Raw genomic sequence first — 26,891 nt, 5'->3', positions numbered from 1 at the left:
CCGCTTGGAGTGTTTGCAGTGCCGGGAGTGGGTGCGTGGGTGGGGCTTACGGTCCTTCAGGAAAGAAGCTGTTCCACTTGCACACATGGGTGGGGGGAGAATCACTTGTGGGGGAGGAGTCTGCCTAGCAGGAGCAAGAGAGGAATTGGATGGAACTGGATCTGCTTCCCTCTCATCATGGTTGGTAGGGAGTCACGTGGGCATTAATACAGCCCAACAAGTGGGTTGCAGCTTCTCTAAGGAACAGACCATGGTTGGTTGGGGGGTGATGACCACCAGACATAGTGGCAACATGCTGCACAGTCTGGACAACTGCTTTGGGCACATCAGCTGGTCAAAGGACAGAATTTCTCCGAGAGGCAGGCAAGGAACGTGTGCTTAGCTGCAGAGTCCCAGGGATGGGGGCAGGGTGGACTGAGCATTGGTCTCACTGTTACCAATGGGTGTTTACAACCCAGATCAGGTGACATGGTTGCAGCTAATCTCTAGAACAGGGTTTCTCAACCTTGGCCACTTGAAGATGCGTGGACTTCAACTCCCAGAATTCCCCAGCCGGCCATGGATACTAGACCTTTCTGGAGGCCCGGGAAGCCTGGCATTTGTGTGGTGTTGGCTTCTGAGGCGCCAGTGCTGAGGGCACCCTGGGGCTAGGAAGTGGGGTTGCTCTCTGCTTGGTGCTGGCTCAGCATCTCCAGGGGAGCCCTCCCATGGCTTTTGCTGTTCTGCATGCAGATTCCCATTGCTCTCGGGCAGTGGTAGCGGTTCCCCCTTCAAAGGATTCTGGCCTGGGGAGGGACTCTCAGCATGTGGCCTCCCCTTCCATCTATGCAAGCCAGGCTTTGGGGCTGGTGACCCACACTGGGGGGGTCAAAGGGCCCTGACACTTGGGGGCTCTTGGCAGAGCCATTGCCACCACAGAGCCAGGCATCCTGCATGGCCAATGGACGGGCTGGGCCAATGGGCAGCTTCAGGCTGGAGTCCTTTTGACAAAGCAGACAGGCAGGAATCTGACCAACTCCCCTCAGGCCCTCCCGTGCTTATCCCAAACAAACTGAACCGTTATTACAGTGCTTTTTCCCTCTTTCCTGAGAGTAGGCAATCCAGGGCATCTTCCACAGGCTCGCTTTCCTTCTGCAGGGGAGGACACAGAACTCAGGGCAGGAGCAAGCACCCTACTGGGGGCAGTGGGTCCAAAAACAGCCTCATTCCAACCTCTCCCCTTCCAAGCCGGCAGTGCCCTGGGAGGGAAAGAGGGAGGGGGCCCGGCTTTTCCAACAGGGGAGCAATGGCCCTTCCTTTCTCAGGCTGGAAAGGTGAGTGCCAGTGCTGCCTGGGCCCTCCAGGACCGCCGGCCACACCACCAGTGACCCCGGCCCAACTCCCGGAGAGGCTCCCAGGTCAGAAGGCTGTCCTCAGGAAGACAGCATTTGGAATGTGTGGATGCATTTATTTAGACACATTTTCCTACTTTATGCAGAGGCTCTCTATGGATGAGCCACCTTCATCACCGTGGTTAGGGATCTTCTTCAAAATATGCATATGGCATGCTTAAAATTATGCACAGGCATGCTCTGCCTTTAAACATTGCTGCCCTACTTGAGAACATAAGACCCGCCTCAGATGTCTCACTAAGCCCATCAGTCACTTAGTCCCCACCCCAGCTCCAAGCTTTGCGTCCTCCAAAAAGCTGCAGGCTGGGCATTTTCCCAGCTGTCGTGCAGCGTGTTTGGAAATACATAACATGCCTGACGTCAAAGCTTCCCACGCTTGGAGTCATCCAGCAGAAGCTCCTCCTGGCTCCCAGTGTGGTTAGGCAACTCCTTTTGTTGTGCCTGTGAGTCAGGCTTCCTTTGGTCACCATGGAGACTCACCCCCCTCTCTCTTCGGAGGTGTGCCCCTTGCACGCTGGTCCCTACTTCTTGGGTGAAGCCTTGCTTGCCTGGTTGACAGCCCAGGGAGGGGCTGATGCTGTGATGTCCTGGTCTACTCCAGGGAACTGGCTTCACCCCAATACCTGTCAAAAACCAGTCTTTGCTGGACCCAGTGGAGCCCACGGGGTACGATGCAGCTTTTAACAGCTGTGTGGAACCTTCCACCAGGACTGAAGGTGTTCGAATGTTCCAGGCCTTGCCTAGTTCTGCTTGGAGTCCGGAAGCCTGAAGCAAGTTGGGACCCAGCTCTCTGACTGTGTATTAATCTCTGGGCGGGGCGAGAAACCCAATCTCAGAGTTGACAGAAATTCAATTAGTGGCTATCCACAGAGTCACATGCAAGTGAGATGGGTGGCTATATAAATTCAGTAAGATAGCTAGCTAGCTAGCAGGGGAGTCTCAGCCACAATCCCTCATTGGAAGAATTGCTTCAAGTTTTCTGCAACTTTTAAAAACTTAATTCGCATTATATAATGGCTTTCCTTCAAGCCTGCATTATAGAGGTGTGGGTCGATATGTTTTAAGAATGCTCTTTTCAGATTTATATTATTGGACCTTGTGTTTTATTTATTGGTTGCATCCCTTTGTAAGCGTATGAAGCCCTGAAGGGCAGTTTAGACATGTAATGATGCAAACAGACAGGCTTTAAGGTAACCCTAATTCTGGGGCAGGCCAGCTTGGAGCCAGCTGGTGGCAAGTGAATTACTCAGGCCAGATTGAGATGGTGAGCCAGGAGGGCCTCCTGGGCATAGTGACGGCAAAACCTCCATCTATCAAATTTGAGGGTGTGAAAAGGGCTGTATGTAAACATGGGAGCCTCATGCTCGCTTGCTCACGCGCTCTCTCTCTCTCTCTCTCTCTCTCTGCATCTGCATCTGCATTCCCTGGGCGGCTTGTACCACCCTCCCCTGGCTCTGCCCGAGTTCCTCTCTCTCCAGCTGGCCCGGCGTCCCGTTCCTACGTTGCAGCCAGCCGGGAGGAGGCTTCCCGTGCAGGAAGCTCCGGGGGTTCACTCGGCCTCCAAAGCAGCCTTCAAGCGGTGCGTAACAGGCGGCCAGCGAGCCCGTGCCGATTCCTGCGCGGCGTTGAGCTCGGTTCTCCGCTTGCCCCAGGAAAGCGCGGCGGGAGGTCGGGCCCACCTGGCTGACGGGAGAAGTCTTCAGGGTGCCGCTGCGAGGCCGAGCCAATGGCAGGTCTGGCTGGCCAATCCCCTCGCGCTCGCCTTCCCGGAGCTCCGTGTCTCCCGCCGATGAGCTCCCTGCTCTGGGAAGACGCGGGACCTCTTCGGGAGCCCGCGGGCGGGCAGCTCAGCCAGGGCGGCGAGGAGGGGCGTCGTCGTCAGGCAGCGGCGCTGGCTAAGGGGCGATTCCCGGCGCGGCCCTGAGTTTGCAGGCAGGCATTAAACGGAACGGAATGACCGGACCTGTCGTTAGCCCCGCCGGTCCATCGAGCCATTGGACCGGGGGGGGGGCGGGTTCCGAACACTGCGTGCGTCATCCCCAGAGAGAACCCCCAAAGCATAGGGGTTTATGAACCCCCAAGAATGGCGGGTCTGGCCGCTCGCTCGCTCTCCCGTGCGGGCCTGCGTGCGCCCCGCTAAGCTCAAAAGGGAGGCTGGAGACTGCCCAAACGGAGCTGCGCTGTCGCTCTGCGGAGCCCTTTGGCTTTGTGGCAGCATGCCTTGCGAGTGGGGGGTGACCTCCCATCTCTTCTGCCAAGGCCTCTGGCCCCCAGACTCATTTCACCCACGGCCAAGGGCCCGCCAGCTGCCCTTCCCCCTTTCTGCTGCCTGCCTGCCTGCCTGCCTGCCTGCCCACGATCAGCAGTGGCTGGGCTTGCTGCATCAGCAGATGTGTCCTCCTAGGCCTCGCTGATGGGGAGTGTGAGTTTGTGTCCGTTGTGCCTGTGTGTGTGTGCTTCCACTGTATCAGTGCTTCCAAGAAATATGTCCCTGGGCACTTGCCCAGTGGAAAGTTGGGATGGACTCAGAACATCCCAGAAGTGAAGAAACATTGAAAACAAGTTTCAGAAAAACAGGGAGAACTTTGGCTCCCCCCACTGCGTGGTGGCTGTTGTTGTTTGCAGCCTTTGATCTATAAATAGCGCTTCCTGCCATTTCTTCATGGAGAGCTGCCCTGATTCCTTCCAGATGCTGAGATCTTGGGAATTCAGGCACAAAATGCGTCAGAGCTGCCCAGCAGGAGAGGGGAGAACAGGAATCTGGGGAGGGAGGGCTGCTCTGGCGGCCAGCCTGTGGCCCCTTGGTCTTCTGTGGCTCAGCTTCTTCAGGCACTCAGGGAAGTGGCCCTGAGTTCAAGCTCCAGGCCTTCCTTGCCTCACCTTTTCCACCTTCACAGATGGGGGACCTCTCACCCTGGCTCCCAAGGGATGCGGCTGCAAGTCCTCCTGGGAGTGAAGATCCCCAGAGACAGGGTTTTGGGGAGACTCTCTGTTGGCAGATGCTGGGAAAGCCTGTAGCCCAGGAGAGGTCAAAAAAGTCACACACCAAGCATTTCTATAAAAATAATTTATTTACAGAAAGCAAAACAAAAACAAAACATATTTAAAGGACTTAGCTCCCTTTGGAGCAAGCCTTGCTTGCCTACATTGCCGGCAGAGAAAAAAGAGGAAGTGAGAACAAGTCCGGGCAGGTTTCCTCCCCCCCCAGGTGATTTGCATGAAGCACGTGAGAGGAGACAATCTAATACCACCTTTTAACCTGGCCAAAATGATTAGGCACATATAGCAGTCTTAATCTGTTAGGAAAACCTCAACACTCTCCGCTGAGTATCTGGGCTTGGGAAGCTAGGGAGTTGCTGCCAATGCATGAACCCTACCAGTGCCAGGCAATGTTTCTATGCCACTCTCCACCTAGCAAGGGCAGCCATCCAGCTGGGTCCCTCTGACCTTCCTGGGAGGGGTGGGACCTTGAATGCCCCACTGAGATCTTGCAAGAGAGGGTAATACATTAAATATAAATAGAACTGTAGCAAGAAATCAGCAGCAACCCTCTGCTCCACTGGATCAAGCTGCCACCCCACTACTTCAGGGAATGGATCCCACCGAATTCTTGGGGTCTTCCTTGTGGGAAAATGTGCAGTGGCTTGTGTAGGAAATCTGGGTTTCTAGGGCCCACCAGGGTTGGTTTGTTGAGGGTGGAGACTCTGGCAGCTCAGGGCATCAAGCAGGCTCCCTCCTTCCACCCGGCTGCAGGGGGAGGCTGCCGGGCGAGGGGCCACTCAGCCGAGAGCTGCCACCTGCTTCAGAGGCACACGGCTCTTCCTCACCTGGGAGGGCAGCTGCCTCAGATCACAGGCAGGGGCAGTCCAGCGGGTCAGGGCAAAGCGTGGCGAGCGCCTCTCGAGGGAGAAATGCAAAGGAAGTGTGGAACGCGCCTCCTGCTCCCCAGGACAGGTGGGAGGCTGGGGCTGCTGGGGGGGGGGCAGGTGAGAAGAACCAAAGGATGGCAGAGAGAGGCAGCTTCAGAGGCAGGGCCCTGATTCAGTGCTGGAGCTTCTCCAGAGGGCCATAACTGTCCTAGCTTCACTTGGATGCCTTTTACCTAAGCATGGTGTGAGAGAAGGACCCTAAAACCACCACAGAGCGCAGAGCCGGAAAGAGCTCTCCTCTGAAACTTGGACAAGGCTGACTTGCGGGACCAAAGACTGAGTCAGCAGAGGGGGAAGGAGCAGTTTGGATGGGGAGCTTTCCTCCTGGCAAACAGGCAGCTTCTTCCTGCAGGGGGCACCCAGCCCTGCAGGGAAGGGGAAGCTCCCCTCAAGCTCTTCTGGCCACCCCTTCCTGGAGCCATCAGGCTGTAATCTTGGCAGGTCAGACAGAGGAGCTGCTCTCCTGCATGCCTAAACTGCTGGGGGTGGGCTCCAAAACCAGCCAGAAGGCTCCCAGTGATGCATGTGCAGGAGGGAGGGCAGAGCCTGGGTCTGTACCAGTGAGATGCCCTGTGCCCCCCAGCCAGGGTGGCCTCTTCCCAGTGCCAGGGACCGCATGGCCTAGAAGCCTGCATGTTTGAGCAAACTGGGGTCAGCTGCACTTGCACAAGAACGCGAGCCTCATCCCTGCTTGCATAACTGTGCTGCTTGTGCTATTGCTCGGAGCAAGCGGTGCTGGTTGGGGAGACAGATGTAGGCCAGCCACACTCTTGGGGGCAGGAGCTTTCTCAGCAGCCCTTTCCCTTGAGCTGACCGGGATGCAGGGTGGGCGGGAGGGCTGAGCCTGGTCTGGATCAGGCTCCAGAGGCAGCTTCCCTCCCACCAGGAAGCTCCTACTTCAGGGTGCAGGCGGTGCTTGTGGGCACTATGGTGGTTGCAGACCCCTCTTGGTGCAGACCGGCAGGAGTCACCCCACCTCTTGCTCCACTCCAACTTACGGAATTGATCTCCCCTTTTCATTAAAGCAGTTGCAGGTAGCTGAAAGCCAAACATCACAGGATCAGTCAAGAACCCACAAATAAGACGGGGTGGCCACAGAGCTCTTGACTTCTTCCAGGGAGGGCAATCTGCCCCCCCCCACTCCAGGCCTAATCAGAGTGCCCTTTACAAGAAGCCGGGTACAAGCAGACTTGGAGGAAAACGGGCAGTCTTTCTGCCTTTTGAATGAGGCTAGTGGGGCAAAGAAGGCTGAGGGAACGCCAGGGTAGCCCTACCATTGCCATCCAGCTGGGTGAGCCAGCCTGCCCTTGTGAGGAAAAAGACAGCCTCTGGCCACAAACCCTTGGAAGGGTCTTCCATCGCGGTTCGAGTGAGTGGTGGGAAGAGCACCTCAGGGCATGTGCAAAGCGTGTTTCCACTCTGTTTGAGAGCTGCGGGTCAGGCCTCTCTCTCCTCTCCCCCGTTCCAAATCAGGGGCCGTCTCCCGTCTCAGCCCAGCCAGCTCTGCAGCTCAAGCCCCTTGACTTTGTCCCGTAGGCTTCCTGGAGGCTTTGAAAGGCCTCTCTAAGCTGCTTCTCTGTGCCTGCATTCATCCTGAGTCACCTGAGGTCTCTCGTGCCCAAACCTGCCACTCCTGCCACAGACGCTGTTTGTCTGCAGGCCAAAGGGAGTTGCTTTCACACCCTGCTAACAGCCAGGTGGCTTGGAATGGCATCCGGGTTCAGGGTTATGGATGCCCCCCATCCTGGAAGGGGGTCGTTCCTGTGACGGGGGGCCTGGACCCTCTCAAGAACAAGGAACTGCCCTGTGTGTGCTGATGGGGAAAAAAAATTGGCCAGGGGCGGAATGCAAAGCTTCACCCCAAGCTTTCCTAGCTGACAGCTGGCAGTTCTGCCCTTGCCAGGAGGAGCTGGAGTGCAGCCACAGCATCAAAGGCTGGCTGCACTGTTATGGAAGGGGAGGGAGGTGGAGCCCCCAGCCTTGTCACTGCAGACTTGACTTCAGCAGCGTTCAGGTTGGGAAATGCTTTTACACAGAGTTAGCAGCCCTTGGTCCTGGTTTAGTGATGCACCCCCTTTTCAAGCCCTCCCTGGTTGGGCCAGGCTCGACTCCCCCTTTCTGGGATGCCCAGGCTCAGCAGTGGACTGGGCCAGGAATCCAGAGCCCCGGGTTCAGTCTCCTGAGCTGCTGTGCCTACCTCACAGGCTTGCTTGGCAGACTTTTTTCTTGGTTCCAGCCCACCCCCAGAGCCCGGTGGAAAGAGAGGGCCTGTCCCCCCAACTTGCAAGTGAGATTACAGCTCCACTCATGTGGGCAGGGAAGCACCCCCAGCCACTAACAACCCTTCCTCAAATTTCAGGCATCACAACAGGGTGAGGGACAGTTTGGGGATGCCTACCTGTGCATTTCGCTGCCTTAACAGGCTTGGCTTTCTTTGAAGTCTGGACTCCATGCCAGATTTCTAATACTTGACTTGCAAACTAATTACAGCCTGGTTGGTATGATGATAGCTTTCCCTACCAAGTGCATCCTCCTAGAACTTGGTTGGGGAAACTGGCCAGACAGTTGTGGGGGCTGATTTGAAAGTGGATCTGGGGCACCAGAGGGCAATGGGGGCTCAGTGCTGCATAGAGAGGAGGAACTACTGTGGGGCTAGGTAAGTGCTGAAACAAGGCAAGTGTCTTCCCACCCTAACAGCCTCCTTAACAAATCAAGGCCTCTATCAGACTTTGCAACCAGGGGGGTGCATTCTGTGCCTGTTTTTGAGAAACAGGGTGTGCTAGAAGTCAGCAGATCAGCAAAGGGATGGGCCAGGAGCAGGAGCCAGAGGACCAGCAGATTCTCAGGGTGGGCCAGGGGCTAACAGCAGCTCAGATTCCGCAAGGGATGCCATCAAAGGGCCCTCCAGAGCACCTGAAAGTGGGGGCACTTAAAAGGCACTCTGGAGATCATTTGAAGGGACTGGGCCAAGGTCCAAGCAGCGCCCCAGCCCAGTGATCAGCAGCAAGGGCGATGGGGTGGCCAAGCACCTCCTCTTATCAGGGATGGCCAGTTGCGGCCCAGTGCTGGGCAGCTGCTGCTGATCACCTTACCTGATTTGGAGGTGCAAGAAGTCGGTGGCTGTGGGTTCCCACAATGCCCTGCCTGCTGCATCATAAATACTGCAGACAGAGAGAGATAAGGGGAGGTGCCAGTGGGGGGGGGGTGATCTGGGCACTCCGGCTCTGATGCCTACAGGTTTGCTTGGGCCAAGGCATTCCCCTTGTGGCCCAGTTCCTTCCTCAAGTACCAATTCCTGGGCTGCCAAGGCCCACATGTTTCTGAATGCTGGGGAAAAGGTCTTGTTTTTTGAGATATTTCTGGTCTATGTGAGCCACCAGAATCTGTTGAAGGGGCTGGACACAAGCCACACAAATATACAACTCAGTCCCGGAACATTTCTTTGCCTTCCGCCTCATCTTTCTTCCAGGAGCTGAAGGCAGCACGCAGCCCACCTCCTCCTTTCCCCTCTGCAGCCACGCTGCAAAGCTGGAGGGGCCAAGCCTTTGCCTGGCTCAAGGGCTCATGTCCAAGGACAGCCTTGAGCTGGCCACCCTCCTTTGATTCCCAGAGTGGGAGCTGCCTGTGTGGCTCCAGGGCGCTCGGACAGTTCTGCCAGGTCCTTCTAGACTGCTTTGGCTCCTTTGCCATTTTCATGCCAACCCTGGGCCCAGGCTGGAATGTTCGACTGAAAAAGACTGAAGGCAGACCTAACATCAGCATTCAGGTACGTAGAAGGGTGCTGTAGGGAAAATGGCCAGGAACTCTTTTCCACAGCCATCAAAAGTAGGTACCAGAAATAGTGAGTACAAGTCGCAACTATCCAGATTTCATTTAGAGAAGGAAAAACTTCCTGGCAGTAGACCTATACAACAAGGGAATGGTCTAGAAGGTGGGCTCTCCATCTCTGGAGGGTTTTCAGAAGAAGCTGGACAGCCACCACAAAAGGAGGCTTGGTTTTCCTGCACAGTGCAGAGGGTGGAACAAGAAAATCCTTGGGGCATCTTCCATCTCCTTATTCTTTGATTTTACGAAATGGTGCTGTACATGTTAAGCAGCTTTTGCTGGAAGGAAATATGGGCACCCTAAACACATTCCCTGGCAGATTTCTTGGGAAGAGGCTGCCTCCCTTGTCAGGCCATGGAATGGGGGTGATGGAATCAACAATCAGTGTGCACCAGAGATGAGGCTTGCAAGCAGGGAGGAGGAGACTGGGCAGCCAGGTGTTTTGAGCTCTGCACCGGCCACCACGGGAGGGAAGGGCAGGCATGTAGCAGTGGGGGTGGGCAAGAACTGAGACTGCTGGCGTACAGGGCTGGGCCAGGCTGGTCCCTGACCTGGTTGCTCCCCTATTGATCACACTGATCCAGTGAACAGGCAGTTCTCTGCCTCCACCCGAAACGCACCTTCCCGTCATGATGTCCAGTGACCTCCTGGCAGCACAGAATGCTCAGCTCACAGCTGGGGTCAGAACTTGCGTCACGGGGGTCCTGAGTTAATGTTTGGTGTGAAACCATTGTTGGGACTGTTCTCGCTCCCCAGCAGGCCTCAGGCCCTCCCAGATTCCCAGAAGGAGTCCTGCATGTCGCTGGAGGAGGGCCAGCTGCACTCCTGGCCAACTTCCCCTCAGCGGGTGGCCAGGTGAGCAGTTGGGGAGGGGGCTTCTCCCTTGGTCAAGCAGCAGGCCATTGGCCCACTGTTGCCTTTCAACAACAGCTAGGGTCAGATGTGGTCAAGGGCTTTTAGTCAACACTGGGGATAGCGTTCACATGATCTGCTAGTAACGGCACCTCTAAGAACTGCTGGGCGGAAGGCAAGGATGAAAGAAAGGTCAATGTTTTCCTTTCCACAGTCCACAGAGGGACTGTGCCCCCACTTAGAAGCATCTTTTCCCAGATGCTCAGGCCAACAGGGAGAGCATATGCTTTCCAACACATTTCTTGGCTCTTTCCTTTCTCCCCGGTTTTTAGGTCACCAGGTTCTGAAAATGCCCGGGATAGCCAGAAGAGCCCGTGGCCTGAGTTTCTGGGCCTTCTAGAGCTGGCCATACTTGGGGCAGGAGGCGGCGACTGCACTTCCATCCACATCCAAAGGTTGCTGCTGCTCAAGGGCCCAATGCCAGAACCCCTGCTCTCCTCCCCCCACCTGCCCTTTGCTGGATTATAAATCATCTGGTTTGGCAGAACATGTCCAGCCAGACCTTCACCTGGAATGACTTGGAGGAGGTGGCAGCCTGGATGGATGGATGGCCAGGAGTGAGTGGCTTCGTGGGACAGTCCTGCCCTTCCTTCCATGGGTCTTTGGGCTGTCCTTGCCTGCTGGGGACACGGCATAGCAAAATCCTGCCGAAGTGCTGCCTTCCTGGGCCCAGGGCTGTGGGGAGACCCGGGGAGCTCGCTGGCAGATAGAGAAAGGGGAGGGGGCTGGGGGTTATGAGCAAGAATTGGCCCACTAGCCAGCTGCAGCTTTACAGGGCAACTGGGGCAGGGGGGCGGGGACACCTCCGGAAGCAAGCCTGCCCTTGGCAGGAGTGCAGAGATGGTGGTTGTTAGGACAGGGACACCCCCCACACCTCTCACCCCTGTTGTACCTCCAGCAGATTGTGCTGGGTTGCCTGTCAGAGATCAGGCAGTTCCTGGGCAACCCCTGCTTCACCGGAAAGGCGTCTGGGAACCCGGAAGCTGCTGGGGCCTGAGAAGGCTCTGCTAAGAATGACCATCCTGCTCCCAGAGGGCACTGACCACCCCTGTTCTGCCGGTGTTGCCATGGGCCCTCTGTCCCTTCCCTTGTCCTTGCTCACACCTGAGCATCAGGGAGTGCAAGCAGCAGTTCCAGGCCACTGTGGACCCCCCCGTTTTTTTCTCATCTGGACATGTGGAGGGGCAGGGGTAGGCGGGACCGAGACTTGTGCAACAAAGATTTTCTATGACTTCCCCTGCGGGAGAGTCTCCAACTGGGTGCCAAGGGAAAGGCAACCAAGAGGCATCTGCTTAGTCAGAAGCGCGCTGCAGAGGACAACCCACTATTTTCTGCACGGCACATGCAGGGAAGACGCTCCCTGGGAGGCTGGTGTGCCTGAGGGAGGAAGAACATTCCTTATCTCACCAGAAAAGGCTCCGGGAGCCCAAAGTTCTCCTCCAGGCTGGCATCTGAGCTAATCAGTGACCTGCTCCCCAGAAGCTGCAGGGAAGCCTCCCTAGTCTTCCGAGAGCTGCACAGCTGGCCTATTTCTTACCCGGCCCAACCAGAGCTTTGATGGAGCTGGCTCAGAACTGGGCCCCAGGATCCCCAGTCCTCCAAGCTGCTGGGGCAGGGCGGGGGGTGGGGGCGGGTCCATCAGCAAATAAAGCTCAGACACTCAGGGCTCCTCACTGGGGCCTTGGGGAGGGCTCTATGGCCAGAGGTCAGCCGGGTATCAGCACTCGTGACCTCTTCCTGCCAAACCTGATTCTTCTCCGCTGGGTTAATAGCTGGAGGGCTGAAGTTCTGTCTCTTCTTCTGGATTTTAAAACCATAATGGTGCCAGAGATCGCTTGGATCGCAAGTGGGATCCAGGGGGTTATGGAAACTTAGCCAAGCTGCCTCCCTTCCGCTGCAGAGGGCACTGAGGTCAGAGTAGTCACAAGCGAAAGGGTTGGCTTATTTTATTTATTTATTTATTTATTTTTCAAATTTAGTAATTGCCCATTTCACTCAGAGTGACTCTGGCAAAAGCTCGCCTATTTCTCTGAGATGGGCAGGGTACATTGTCCTGTTGGGAGCCAGGGTGGGGGTACATTTTGACCTCCTCCAGCACATGGCTCCAGGAAGACCCACCATGGGTCTTTAGCTTCCTTTGCCACGCGCAGAGCCTGGGCAGGTGAGGGGCTTTGGTCTGGCCGCCAAAGAGAAAGGGGACCGACCCTCCCCCTCCCTTTTAGCACACGGCCTTACCGAGCTGCCATGTGGAGCCACTCCAAGCAATCCTAAGTAAGCTCCAGCTGTGTTTTCCCCAAACGATGCCACAGGATAGGGCTGGGACGGCATCTCCCAGAATTCCCCACCAGGCCGGATGAAGGCTGGAGCCGTCAGACCAGGTCGGCTGCCCTCCGTGGGTGGGTGGGTGAGTGGGGGAAGCGAGCCTCCTTGCGCGGATGCCTTCCTGCAGAGACCGTCTGGCCCCAGCATCGGGACGCGTCCCTCCCGCCCCGTGGCCAAAATGCAGAGAAGGGGGAGCCCTGGCGTGGACCAAGGGAGGGAGTCGGACGATTACGCAGCGAGACAGCCCAGGACAGCCCCGCCACCTCCCCGGGGAAGCTGTGCAGCCGCGTCAGGTCACATGAGCCCTGCAGGAGCCTCCATTGGCCGAGGCCACCTCTTGCCCACCAGTTGCTGCAGCGACGTTCCTTTCGTTTGCAAAACAAGCCGGAGCGGGCGGGTGGCGAAGGGCCGCCGTCGCCCAGCTCGGCGGAGGGCGCGCCCCCTCTTTGCTCCATGGAGCTAGCAAACAAACAAGCAAACACACGGAGGGCGCGCACTGCAACCCCCACAACACAGGGCCCGGCGGATGCGTCGGGGAATCGGGGCAGCGAGGAAGGGAAGGCCGGGCGCCTAGGGACGCTGGGAACGCAGTCTCTCTTCCCCTCCGCCCCGGAGCTGCCGAGGTGGCCTGGCTCGAGGAGGACCGTTTGCTTCTGGGGAACGAGAGTCCACCGGGCTGGAGGGAAATCGGGGCAGGCTGCGTGGGGCAACCCTGAGGCTGCCACATCGCAGGGCGTGGAGGCGACGAACCCCTGGTCCTCCCCGCTCTTTTGTCCCAGGCCCATCGTGGCGAGCTGCCACTGTTCCAGCTCACCTTTCATAGCAAAAAGCAGCCGAATCCTTGGAGAGGCGCCGACGCACCCTCCTTCAAAGGGCACCGTTTCCCCAGCCTGGGGTCCCAACTAAGCCATTCGCAGCTCGGGAAGGAAGCTCAAAGTCGCCACACACGGCTCTGGATCTGCCCAGCCTCTGGCTGGTTCAGCAAGAGGGGCGGTGCAGACGTCCAGCCTCTTTACTGGGCACAGAGCCTGGAGGACCTCTTGGTGAGCAGAACGTGCATCCGGGCCCAGAGGGAGAGCTCTTTTCAGATCTTCTCCCTCAAAGCCAAATGCCTGGATAGCTGCTCTTTCTGGAACTGGGGGATGGGGTTTCGAGCTGGCAGTTGGGCCTCTTCTAGCCAGAAATGGGCTCTCAGTGCACCATCCACACGAAATGAGGTGCACCTGTGTGGGCCATAGCCCAGGGCTGGTCCTTTATGGATCGCATGGGGGGTGGGCTTTGTCAGCAGGGAAGGCCCTATGCACAGATACCAGTGCTCCTTAGAGTTCCTGACTTGGCTGCTTCTTTCTAGGTGGGGGCAAATATCCAACCCCAAGGCCTCTGCAAGCGCTCAAATGCTTCAACCCACAGGATGTTGGCCCTCTGCCCCTTAGTTCAATCACCCTTTTGATGTAGCTGTAAGATGCCCGTGAGCAGGGAGTCCCTTCATTTCTCTGCTCTTGTAGCTGTCGGTGGGAGGTCATCTTAGGGCATTACTGATTGATTCCTGCTACTCTCAGGGCCCCACCTCATGCTAACCAAAGCAGTGGATGGCTTGTTGCAGCTCTGTAGCAGTGTATACCCAGCCTGCCTGGCTAATCTATGATTCCATGCCTTGAACAAGCCCAGAAAATTGGGATGAACCAAATACAATCACACGAATCATGGGTATTTGTTTTCCATGAATATAGGTGTTTGCATTTCTTTAACCTTGAGAATCTCCTTGATGGGTGGCTGCCTTGTACCAGCCACCAAAATGTGCCAAAACACACACATCCTTTCAAATGGACAGCAGGGGCAAGCTGCAGCCTGATCAGGTAGGGGTTCCTTGGGGATTGGAGGAGCTGTCCCCTCCTGTTTTCTTCCACACCAAACAAGCTTTTGGGGTGGATGGAGAAACTGGGATCCCCTACTCCGTGGCTGCTTCTGTTGCCCCAGTCCACAGCAATCCTGTGCTTGCTCCCACTGCCCATTCTGCATACCTCCCCCTTAGCAAGAAGACTGATCTGCTGCTGGACAGGTGCGTAAAACAGACTTTATTGCAATGTCTCACCGTGCACACATTCTCAGAGAGTGCACTACAGAAGCAAGACTCCCATTTCGGGGGTGTTTAAGCCAGCGCCCCTCAGCCACCTCTTTCTGCTACCCCTGCAATCCTCTTTGGCCATGCAGGGCCCTTGGTCCCCATCAACAGATCCAGGGGCCACAGGGAACGTCAGTAAAGGAGCTGAACTGAGTCCCCCCCAGAGGGGAGGTTGTTGTCAGTATGCAAAACTCAGTGGACAAACCACAGAAGGGCAAGCACCTTCCCACTGGCATGCAGTCCTCATCCCAGTCCACATCTTGGCAGGGTTCCCCACATGTGCAAGTCTGAAACAAGCTCATGCCATGCACAGAGATCTCTGGGACTTGAGTATGAGGGCCAGTGTGGGGCCAAGGGCGGAGCCTTGCAAAGCCCCCCAGCTGCTCATGTACAGTTGGAGCAACAGCTGACTGTTCCCATCCCAGGACGGGCAGGGGCTGCCTTTCCTCTTTGCTGCTCGAAGAAAACCACCAACATGCTTCTCCCAAACAGTCTGTCTTGAGACAGGCACCCCCCGTTCAGCACAGTCTCTAGGAGTTGCTGAGGGGCGGGAAGGGGAGGCAAACCTGGGTCTCCTGCAGGCAGAGCAACTGTGTGCCCATAACAACTCCAACACAACCTTGCTCCTTTTCTCAGGAGAGTCTCTGGCCAACCCAAGGAAGGGGCCATGGATTAAGGGCCCCCTCGCACCACTATGGAGTCCTCCAAAGGAGATGTGAGGAAACCACGTTCACTTGGAGATCAAGTTGAAAAAGTTCAGTGGCTCTGCCCACCCCATGGACAGAGCCACCTTACACCGCAGAGCCTGCCCTGTGCTGGGCTGGGGCAGCCGTTCCTGGGCTCATCTTCTGGGCGGCTGGGGAGAACGCCTCCAGGGGCAAGCGGGACCTGAACTTCTGCAGCTGTTCAGGGCTGGCCAGGTTTTTCAGCAGGCTGTTCTCCCGCTCCAGCCGCGAGTTCTTCTCGGCCAGCTCCTTGATCTGTTCCTTCAGGACCTCCACCTCCTCCCTCACGGCGTACATCAGGTGATTCTTGACCAGATCCTGGGAGGAGGAACAAAGTCCCCGGTGAGTAAGAAGAGCTGGAGCCTTCCGCAGGAGCTCCACCCACCACGGCTGCGGGACAAAAGTCCAAGAGGCCGGGCAGCCCCTGCAGCTCGAGGCCTCCCGGAAGCGCTGGGACTAGATTCTTGCATCAGGCTGCACCGCCCGTGAGAGCCGCAGCCCCGGCGCTGTTGAGAGAATCTGTGGCCCCACAGGGCAGAGGGCCCTTCCGCAGCCTCTCCGGGAAGAGAGGAGGCCCGTTTGGAGTCGCCAACCCTGGAATTAACCTGCAGTGTCCGGAGCCCTTTGGCTCCCGAGAACCTCACCGCCGGGGCAGGACGCGGTAAAAGGCTCGAGCAGCAAAGCCGCCGCTCTCTGCATCTGCTCCACTGAACTCTTCCCGCGGAGCCCTGCGCCGAAATACAGCCGGTGGCTTCCTTCTCGGGCCAGAGCTAAGGGAGCGCGCTGCGCCTTCGCCTCTTCCGTCTGCCAACACCCACCGCGGAACTGCGGCGCAGTCAGTTTACGGCGGGCGTACGGCGAACTCAGGTCCGCACCTCCCACCGAGACACTCACCATGGCCTGCTCGATCTTGTTGTCAATGGCGACCACGCTGGCCCCAGACGCGCTGCAAGAAACAAGAGGAGAGCGTCGCCGTGAGCATCCGAGAGAGGCGGCCCTGCCCGGCTAAGTCCCCTCCCCAGCCCGGCGGCCTCTCTACCTGTTGTCCAGCTTGACCGAGACCACGTCTCCCCCCAGCAAGGAGGAGAAGAAGGAGATGGAGAAGTTGTGCAGCTGGTACACAGCCACCTCCATCGGGAACGGGTACACGCCAGTACTCATGGCTGGGGGCAGAGAGCGCGGCGGGGGGGCCGAGAAGAGAGCGGACGACGAAGAAGCAACGACCGGAAAAAACTACGGCTATTTCGGCGCTCGCCCGCCTTATAAGAGGCGCCTCTCGAGACGTCACATGGTCTCAGCGTGGTATGCAAATAAGGCCCCGCCCGCCCCCGCCGGGACCGCGCGCAGCTGCTGTCGCGCTTGCCGCTGCGGCCGGAGCGTTCGTGCAATCAAGCCGGTCCAGCCGCGCCCCGGAACCGCGAGCCCCAGTGCTCATTCCAGCTGCAGCAGCGGCAAGGGAGACACGCCTGTGGCAGCAGAGGCCGAAGCGTCCGGATGGCGCCAGGCTGCTGGCACCGGGGGGCCCGCGACGTTAGCGGAAGCAGCGCTTAACTTCTTCCACTCCTGCGGCTCCAGACCGGGACCCGCCAATCCTTTGTCCGGGACGTGAAAGCGGGCAGCTTCCTTCGCGGGGGCGGGACAGCTTCGGCCTTCATCCGATCCCCCTTCGGAAGCAAATTCCGGGTCTGCAGGAGACAGGCGGGACAAGGCCGCTTGCATCCTCTCCCGCCAGGTGTAGATCCGCTTACCCGCAGGGAAACTTGCCACCCCCCCGCCCCGCCCCGCCCCCGGATTCATACGTTCCGTCCCTTGCAAGAGTTTGGCAACAACCGCCACCTTTTGTTTTCTCTTGTTTTCCCTCGGCTGCTAGCGAAGGCGTTGCAAAACGGAGGCCGAGTCAGAAATGCGAAGTATCGCCCAAGCGCGGAACTAGGTCGAGGTTGGCAGTTACGTAAGAAGCTACCCAAACATGTTGCGATTTCGCGAGGCCCGAAAGCGAGCCAAGCGGCGGCTCTCTGGCCGGGCGAGGGGGACCTCTGGCGGCTGCTCCCTGCGTGGCTTTGCCGCTGGGGTCCCGGCCCGCGGGCCCTCCAGCCTCTCATGTGGGAAGAGAGCAAGAGAGGCTGGGCCCGGGCTACCCTCCACTCTTTGCGGATGGCAAAAGCCCCTCCTCTTCAGGCTGGCTCTCCTTCTGGCCCAGGCGCTAGAACAGGCGGACAGCTCCCTCTTCCTCCGCAGTCCTTGCCTGGGATCTCTTCTGGCAGCAGACAAAAGGTTTTTTTCTCCCTTGGTGCTGCTGGAGAGGCCTTGCCCAGCCAGAGGTGCTCTGGGCTCTCCTGCTGGGGTGGGGCAGCCGCTAGCTCAGTTTCCGAGGCAAGGCAGTTGTGCCTTTCCCAGCCAGGCAGGAAGACCCCCCCCCCCACTTCTCCACAGCTGCTGCTCCCCAAAAGGGATCTTTCCTGCAGGCACTGATGGGGCACGTGGTGGCAGGTGAACAGACCAAGGCCTGTGCTTGGGTGATGAGCACAAGCATGGTAGAGTTTTCTGCTGGGCAGATCCCCAAAAACTGGCATCTCATCATGATTTACGTCCTCTATCTGTAAAGGGAGCATTCCTCCAGATCCAGGCAGCGCAGGAGGAGGAGGAAGCAGCTTCCAGAGACAGAGATGTGGGAAGGCAAGGTGGCTCTCCTGGCACTAACACAGGGAAGCAGTGGCTGTGTCCACGCCACCCTACGTCAGACCCGGCTCTCTTTCACAGCTTGCCTCCGGGTGAGGACGCCTGGTGGCCTGAGACCGAACCGCTTGCTGGCAGGCTCCCACTTCCAGCTGCTTGGCGGCCGCTCCCTTTGATCAAGCCTTGGAAGAACTCCCAGTTCTGGGCTCACTGGCACGCCAGCACATGGCCTGGGCAGGGCATGCAGCACATGGCTGCCTTGTGGTCGCTCTCTCCACAGCCTGGGAGCCCAGGAGGAATTCCCTTCCACCTCCACATTGTTCAAGTTGCAAAGGGGCAGCAGCCTGTTGCAGCCCAGCCCTCTTCAGCCATCCTTCGTTGGCCTTGTCAAGGGCCCCTGGAACCAGATTGCCCAAAAGAAAGCCACTCCCTTGGTGGGAGGTGGGGGGCGTCCCAACTTCAGACAGGCACCCATCCTTTCCATGGATTGAAAATGAGACCTCTTTTAATGGGGGAAAAGTGTTTAAAGGGGCTACCTTAGGGAGCACAGAGGGAACACGTACGCTGCAGAAGGAGCTCCAGAGGAAGCTTTTAACGTCCACCTCTGCTAAACCACTGAACAGAACCCACAGACCGAGCACCCATCCACAGTGTTGTCAGCAAAGTTTGAATCATAAAGATTACTCTTCAAATTGGTGCAGTGAAAGTCTAGTTTTCACATGTGTTGTTGGCCTAAACGGGAAACTGCACATGCATAGTCACAGAAACATCTCTTTTCTATGCTGTTTTTATTGATACCACTTGAATACACATTGATAGGTCAGCACCAGCACATTTTGGGGGAGAGGGTTCTGTATGCATCCATGCATCTCCCCCCCCCCATCCCTGGAATATCTGTGCAGCTTCGGGGGGGATCCCCGGGCAGAGGCCAGCCAGCCCCTACATGGGGGTTCTTGCAGGGAGAAGATAAAGGCCGGGGAGCAAAGAGGCCCCAGAAAAGCAGGGGGGCTGTGCTCCTCTGGCCCAGCAGCCTCACTGCTTTCTGCATTCACATACAGTAGCACACTGAGCTGCATACTGATGACCCCCATAAAACACAGCCACAAAGATGTGCTGGCTTAGTATGTTGCGTGAATGTGAATCCGGCCAGCAATGGCTTTCCCCAGGCTTCAGCTGTTCTCCAGGGCCTACAACTGGCTTACGTGGAAGGACACCCCATGAGTCGATCAGCTCCACCAGCCTGGGCCATGTAACCAATGCAGGATTTGTGGCAAACTGCTTTTCCACACAATCCTCTTGGCTGATCTCACTCTCCGCCCCACATCCTAGGCCAACCCAGTTTTTTCCCTAGGAAGTGGCCAGCATTAGCCTCTGCTTTAGTTTGATTTTTAAAACTCGAGCTTCTACTCCCTATGCCCAGAGTTTTCTAGGTGCAGGCCTCCTGCTTCCACAGATCGCTTCCTTAGGCTTCGTATGTCCATGCATGTTTCTACTAGCAGGAAGATCTTGCTGTTTTGGCTACCCTCTGAAATGCATGGGGGGGTCCTTGGGCTCCATGTGAAATCAGCAACCCTAAACCATTCTGGGGAGTCCCCATCTCAGTATTTGCAGGGATGAACAGGTGGTGAACCTGAGAGCAGCTTCTCTGATACCAAGTAATGGGGCTGGCTCCTGGGCCAGAGTGGCTCACCAGCCAAGCGGTTCCTTCCCTGGCACTGCTGATCCCACCCACTCAGTGAGGATTCATTCCTCCTGAACAGCTAAAGCTGCCAGCTGCTCTGAAGGTGCCTGTGTGCTCTTCATGCAGCTGAGGGGATTCTGCACAGCCACCATCCCATTCCTTTAAAATAATGCGGGGTGGGGGTGGTGCTCCTTGTCCCTCCCACAACAGCCCAGCCAGGAAACCGGGGGTGGGGTAGGGTGGGAACCCAAAAAACAGTACCCTCCCTGCCCTGTGAGATGGGTCTCCTAGCCAGGCACCCAGCTGCAGGAGCAGTGCAGAGGGCCTGTCACAGCCAGTCCATCTCCCTGTGTGCAAGTTCAATTGCCCCAAGACAGGCTCCAGTGCTCAGTTACGGCTACCCCTGCCTTCCTAAAATGCAGCCATCCCCATTGTGCTAGCATGTGCACTGCATCAGCCTGTCTCACACCTGCCCATCTGCCATCCCCACAGCATCTGACCAAGGAAGTAGGACAGGAAACTTGATGCACCCAATGCTCCACTCCCTCCTGAAGCCAACAGCCCCCTCTAGCATGATGGTCCCTCCCAACCCCACCACAACAGGGACGAGCCTGGAGCTTCCAGCCCAGAGTTTGCTCTCCTGAACACGGGCCCGACTGTAAAGCCTCCGGCAGTCCCCAGGCAAGTGCCCTTTGGCCAGTTCAGCCCCAGTGACCCCTCTTGAAAGCCCGGAGCTGTTAACACAGCTGGCACGGTGGCTGTCCTCACTGGTACCCAAGGTGCCAAAGGACCACAGTCAGGGGTTGCCACCAAACCAGCAGGGGAAAAGATCCAAGCCCCTCAGACTGAGACGTCTGCTCCAGCTTGCTGGAACCCCTTTTCTTACCACTGGGCACTGCCTAAGCCCTGCTTGGTGCAGGACAAGACCCTGGGCGCTGCTCAAGGAACCTCGGCCCAGCCCCCCAGGCGGAGACCAATTTGGCCTGGCTTGACGGCCCAATGGCTTCTTAAGCTGGCACCACTGGCCAGAACCAGGAGCCATGGTGCCAGGCTGAGGGCTCAAAGAGAGCCGGGTCCCTCCAGGGATTGGCAGCCCCTTTCTCCTTCAGGCCTCGTGGCTCTTGCCCATGCAGAAAGCAAGAGAGAGGAAAAGGATCACTGGGGGGGGGGAGTTTGCCCCCAGCTCCCATCCCTTTGCCTGCCCACTGCGTGGGGGAAAGTTGCCCGGATGCTTCTTCGGAAGGCCAGCCTGAAAGCAGGTCTCAGAGGAAGGAGGGGAACCCAGCACTGCCTCTCCCCTTGCTCGCCTGATGTGACCTGCCTCCCACAAAAACAGACCCAACTGCCTGCCAGACCACACTGGCCCCCTCTCCAGCCTCTTCCCAGGACTTCTGTAAGGCCAGAAGGGCAGGCTCTGTCACTCCCAGTGCCTGCCCGCCAGCACCACCCTCTGCCCGCCCGTGCCACCAGCAGGGGGGAGGCATGTGCAGCAGCTCCTAAAGGAAGCATCTGAACACGGCAGGTAAGTCTTCGCTGTCCTGAGACAGGCTGATACCCAGTTCAGGTGGCCTGAGTGGATGTGGGTGCCAAGGGTGGCTGGGTGCCCCCACTTTAAGGCACAGAGATGCAGCCCAAGTGGAGCCTATTCCCTGCCACTTCCTTGACCATGGAGAGGGAGCTCTCCCTGGCCAGCATCTCCTTCCTGGCAGCACCAGACTGGAACCTCTTCTAGAACAGGGGGAGAGGGAGCCTCGCCCAGCCTGCTGGTCGCATCCTGTCCCGAGGAGCCTTGCTCCACCACCACCCCTGTGCACTAAACCAATACCTGTAGCAGCCCCCTTTTTCCTGGGAAAGACAAGCCCCACCCGCTCCTCTAAGATGACCCTGGGGTGGGGCCTGTTTCTGGTCAACCACAAGCAGCAGCTCGGAGGCACTCCCTGGGCAAAGTCTTCTCGGACACCTGCCAGGCTCGAGCAGTGGGTCCAGCCTCTGGCGGACTCCTATGGCCACTCACGCCTTGCAGGGGGGTGGCAGCCCCTGGGACCGATCAGGCCATTTCTTCCCCTCATACAGGCCTGCCTGTGCCGGCAGGGAAGCACAAGCCTCTTCCCAGCACCAGTGGCTCCCACGGATGGGCCTGGGGCCCGGGTCATGCCGTGCTGAGCGTCCCCTTCCACACCCAGGATGGCTCTGCTGCATCTCCAGGGCAAGCGAGCAGCGAGACCTCACGAGCTGGGAAGGAAGGGCCAGGCGCAGCAGGAGCAGCTGCCCGGCCCCAGCGAAGAGGGGAAGGAAGCCGTCAGGAAGGGCGCCGTGGTCCGTGCGCGCAGAGGCCTGCGCGGCTCTCCCCCAAGCCATTTGCGGCCTGTCCCCGGGCCCGCCCGCCGCCCCAGGAAAATGGCCCCCTCTCCTCCCCACTAGACCTTCCCGCTGGGAATTCTCCCCCGGGCCCGGTAGCCGCCCCGCAGGCCCTCACCCACCTGTGGAAGAAGAGCAGGATCGAGAGCAGCGTCTGGTCGATGTTCCGGTTGCAGATCCCGCGGCTGAGTAGGTATCGGGGGTCGCGCACCACCGGTTCCACTGAGTCCTGTCGCATGATGCGGCTCAGCTCGGCCGCGGCACTGAGGCTCTCGCACGCCAGTTGCTCGCGCAGCTGGAGGAGGGGGCTCAAGTTGCTGTTGTAGCCCAAGGGGCCGTTGGCCAAGTCCAGGCAGCAACTGCAGCAGTCCAGCCCCACCGGCGAGCGGCGCTCCTCCAGCGGGGAGCTCGACATTCCGGTCCCGGCCAGGGCACTGAAGCTCGCGGGCCGCGCGGAGAGGTGGCTCGGAGCGGCGGCGGCTGGCTGGCTTCCTTCGCCGGCGCTCGGGGATAGGCTCTCGGCTTCGAGGGGCTTGACTCCGGGTCAGCCCCCTGCCCTGCCTCTGTCGTTGCCCTTCTGGCCGGAGGTCCCTCCAAGGTCGTGGCGTCCGCCCGCCCGCCTGTGCTCCGCGGCCTCGGCTGGCTGCTGGATCGGTCGGTCCCTCGCCGCGCCCGTCCGCTCCGCTTCGCCTTCGCCTCCGGACTGCTCGTCCAGCAGCCCACCCCTTCTCCTCCCTTCCCCTCCCGGCCCGCCCCCTTCCTTCGGCGCCGGCCCGGATTGGTGAGGCGCTGCTCGGCCACCGCCCCCGCGCCGCGTCCAGCCGAACGCAAGATCGGTGCCGAGGGCGGCGCCTCCGCAGCAGCGGGGTGCGGGGAGCTGGGGGGGTGGAGGCAGAGGCGCGCGTTCCGCCTAGTCCCACCAGCCCTGGCCGGGCAACTCGTCGGGCGCGCTTACCGGCGGGCGGCCGTGAAGCATTTGTCGGCCGGCCCGGGCGCAGCGCGGCAGACAGTCTTCCCGGGTTTACGGCGCGCGTGAGGCGGCCTTTCGCGTTCGACCCCTAGTCCCCGGGAGCTTGGGCGTCCTCCGGTGGGGATCCAGCGCGCGTCGAGGAGGCCGAGCTGCTATCGCCCTCTGCCGGGCTCCTCTAGCGCGGCTCCTCCGCCCCGTCGCTGCCCGGCAGAAGGCCGGCTTGGGCCGCCGCCGCTGCTTTGGCTTTGCCGCCTTTGGGCGCGTGACGGACCAGGAGGCACGCCTTCGCTGGGTCCACGGAGTAGCTGCCTCGGTCACCCAGCTTCTCTCTGCCCTCAGTCGCCCCAGCTTGTGCCAGGTATAGGAGAGAAGAGCTCTGCTGTGTGATTTGGGAAGGGGAGTCCCGGGAGTCCCGTGTCATTGTGCAGTTTTCTATTTGCACAGCTGCAAAAGGGAGGCAAGGAGGATGCAACAGCCCAACCCCTTCCGTGCTGCTTCTGAGCAGCCTTCAGCACTCTCCTCACCAGGTGCCTGCGAGGCTGGTCAGTTTCTCCAGCCCGAAAGGGGTGGCTGCACCATTAAGGAAGTCTCCTCTTTGGGGCAACTTCTGCCCTGGTGTTCTCCCCCCCAACCCATCTAGTTTCACTTGTCTGAATTAGTGTCTTTGTAGTGGCACCTTTATGACTGGGAGCCATCCTGCTTTGGCAAGTAATTGCAAAGATGCAACAGATGCCCAAAATGTGGGGCAGTGAGTCAGGCAGCCTTTTTGTGTGCTGATACAAGAAGGAGCCTGGCATGTCTTCTATCAGCAAGTGGGGCAGCAACCTTAGGGAGGCTGCACAGAAACCAGGAATGGTCCAAGAAAGCACCAGAAGGGAACGATGCACACAGGCAGGCAGGGGGTCCTTGGGGAGGCTAACCTGCTTTTCAGAGTCCTGAAATTCAGAGAACAGGGCCACAGGGAGCCACAGTAGCCCACATGCTCTCCTTCAGAACATGCCCCCTTTTCCCCGTACAGCACTCCTCCTCATTTCCTCGGGATGGTACAGGAGATCATATTTTATTTTATTTTATTTTATTCATTCATTCAATTTATATTGCCTCCCATCTCAAACTAGTGACTCTGGGAACTCTCTTTTCTTGGGGAAAGAGTGAAAGACTTGCATCTTGACTTGGGCTTAAAGCCCAAGGGGCTGGGCACTGCACAGCCTTCCCACCCCTCCCTTTAGGCCTCTGAAAGGCCTGTCTGGGAAAGGTGCAATTTGCCCTTCTAAGGCCTGGGGCATTCCTCTATGCATCACAGCTGGTCAGATTTCTGTATTTTTGTTTTGGTTCATAATATTAGTCGCAAAAAATGGGAAAGGAAGGTTGGATCTCCATTTTTAAGAGTGCAGCAACTGCCAGCCCTGTTTTTATCACTTCATCTTTTTGGAGATAGTAGAAGGGGTTAGGGTTAGAAGGTCAAGCACTTTGGAGTTTGGCATGGCTTGTTAGCAGCTGATGCCAAGCATTTCTTCCAGCCTTCAGTCCTGATTTTGGCCTAATAAATGAAAACAATCCTGAACCTTCTGGAGTTACACCATGGCTGCAGTGAACAGTTTGTGGCTGCCTGTTTAATGCCGCTGGAGCTGCATTATAGGACAGCACCCCTTGCTTGACAGCTTTTCAGAAGTGCAGACTAGTGATGCTCTCATGAATTGCCCTTTACTGTGTCTGGGTGAACATACTAAGTCCTTCAACCACCAGTTGAAAACCTTTCCTGTGAGCCACAAGCCACCGCTGAGGTGTGACTTATGGACCACAGTGATGCTGATGAATGGATTTCAGCTGCTCCAGCAAGGACGGCAGTCAGTTAACTGGTTCAGCACATGCTTTACTGTAAAATAAATAGAAATCGCACAAAGCTAGGAAGTCTTCCTTTGTTTTGCAAAAGCAGAGGAAAAGCATCTGTGGTAACAAATAGGTTTGCAAGAGGCTCTTAAGAAATGCTTTTATATTTTGCATAACCATGTACCTATGGATCTTTTCTGTACTAAAGCTCCAACAATGGTGGAGCAGGTGCAGACACAAACACTACATGCTTTGAAAACTGCTCTGACAGCTTAGAAAACAATTAATATAAAATGTCCAGTTGATCAGTGTGCATGGAGATGTGCAGCTAGATCAGAGCTAATGACAGCAGAAGCTAAGAAACAAGTATATTTTTAAAAGGTGAAGTATTTTCTGGGCACCTCTGGATGTTGGTACAGGTCCCATAATACAATATGATGAAGAGAATGAGGACAGAGAGAGGCTTGGGAGGTGTGGCAAAAGCCCTTGCTTGGCATGCAAAGGCCCAGCTTCAATCTCTACTATCAGCAGCGAGACAAGATTTTCTGTGCTTGAGAGTCTGGATAACTTTGTGTGGTGAATGTTGACCAGTCTTTCCCAACCTCAAACCCTCCAGCTGTGTTGGGAGCCCAGCTTTCCAAATTCCATACTGGTTTCAGAATTCTGTGAGTTGCAGCCTCAGCATATCAGTAGAACATCAGCTTAGGGTGTCATGCCATCATAGATGGGCCAAGGATCTCTAAGGCAGCTTATTCCTGGCTCTTCTGTGCCATCTATTACCCCTGATCAATGCCTTACTTCCTTCATGAGCGTTATCCAGTGGGAGCCAGTGGCTATTCTGATCTAGAAGCCCCTGGGGTACCTTCAGAAGAAATTTATCTCATCTTGCAGCTGGCAGATAGGCTGTAAGGGCAGACCAGATATCGCAAGGACAAAGCTCACCCCTCCAGGAATGCAGTACATAGGCTGTGCTGGAAGGGAGAAGGGACTGAATCCAGAAGCTTCCCACCAGTTCTTCATCTCCTCACCAAATCCTTGTTCCCCAATGCTGGTAGGACCTCAGGACCCAGAGAAGAACAGAAAGAAAGGGGGAAGCAGGTGGCAGATGCCAGGATGGGAGCATGCTCGGAAGAGTTGATCATCCTTGACCCCCTTGCCATTCCCACCTTGGCCTGGTGCTCCAGGATGTGGTGCCCCATTGAGGAGTGCAGGTATCGCCTTGATCATGACAACAGATGCAGTATATTGTCCCTTAATTCTCCCTTTAAATATGAGTGTGTGTTAGTTAATAGCCGTAGTATTATTTTCCTTCAATTTTTCTTTCTTTCTTTCTTGATTGTATAGTTTTAGTAAATAACATTATTTCTTTACTATTGTTTATTTTTGATGTTATGTAAATATATTGAGAACTCTTCCACCGAAGTCAAATTCCTTGTATGTCTAATCATACTTGGCCAATAAAGTATTCTATTCTATTCTATTCTATTCTATTCTATTCTATTCTATTCTATTCTATTCTATTCTATTCTATTCTATTCTATTCTATTCCTATTCCTATTCCTATTCCTATTCCATTCCATTCTATTCTATTAAGGTATGCAGGAGTGTTAAGAGGAGGTCAGCAACAGCTCAGCCAGCTCTGGGAAAGGAGAGGGTGTGAGAAGGAGACTCAAAATAACTCTGTCTGGATTCTGCTTGGTGTAAGAGGAGAGGAACTCTGGCAGGGGGTTGAGATTTTGTTTTTCTGTCCAACATTCCTGCAGTCCTTGTGGCATCTGCTTACTGACCTGGCCTACCCTGAAGGGCTGGCAAGGCTACCTGACCTTGGAACACCAACCCAAAAACCATACAAAGTGAAGGCCCAGGTTCTGCTGTGCACATGTGTGTCTGGGGAGAGATCAAAGTGGAGGGGCCTGGAGGACTTAGTGGGTTCCAGGACATAGAAAGTGGGGTGATGAAAGTGGTTTCAAAGCTGTCTTGCCGACTGAAGCTCTTACCCGCTCACCCACATTATTGGCCTAGCAAGCTCTACAGGCAGTGGGAAGGGAGACCTGCCTGCCTTGTCTGCAATCTGATGGAGCAAATTTAGGCACCACCTCCAGTGACCTGGCCAGGCTCACCCAGGAGAGGAGGGTGGGCAGGGCGAGACT

At 57.0% G+C, this 26,891-nt stretch overlaps 2 protein-coding genes across 3 annotated transcripts in view; one reads left to right on the top strand and one right to left on the bottom strand.

Moving 5' to 3' along the window:
- The window catches only part of PLP1 (proteolipid protein 1), a 111,938-nt gene that overhangs the window by 36,174 nt on the left and 48,873 nt on the right, over nucleotides 1-26,891 (top strand). The window lies entirely within an intron of this gene.
- TSC22D3 (TSC22 domain family member 3) lies at nucleotides 14,440-22,631 on the bottom strand. Of its 2 annotated transcripts, none has more exons than XM_063313752.1 (3): nucleotides 22,064-22,631; nucleotides 16,121-16,172; nucleotides 14,440-15,544 (listed from the first exon to the last, which is right to left on the bottom strand). In XM_063313752.1, the coding sequence occupies exons 1-3, from the start codon at nucleotides 22,354-22,356 to the stop codon at nucleotides 15,293-15,295; spliced, it is 597 nt and encodes a 198-aa protein (XP_063169822.1). In that variant the 5' UTR covers nucleotides 22,357-22,631; the 3' UTR covers nucleotides 14,440-15,292. The 2 variants fall into 2 exon arrangements, with proteins under 2 accessions (XP_063169822.1, XP_063169823.1); XM_063313753.1 differs by lacking the exon at nucleotides 22,064-22,631 and adding an exon at nucleotides 16,266-16,826.

Source organism: Candoia aspera, chromosome 12, assembly GCF_035149785.1.
Source record: "Candoia aspera isolate rCanAsp1 chromosome 12, rCanAsp1.hap2, whole genome shotgun sequence".
NCBI classification, from domain to species: domain Eukaryota; kingdom Metazoa; phylum Chordata; class Lepidosauria; order Squamata; family Boidae; genus Candoia; species Candoia aspera.
Note: the sequence above shows the minus strand (reverse complement) of the source record. Positions and strands in the feature narration are given on the sequence as shown.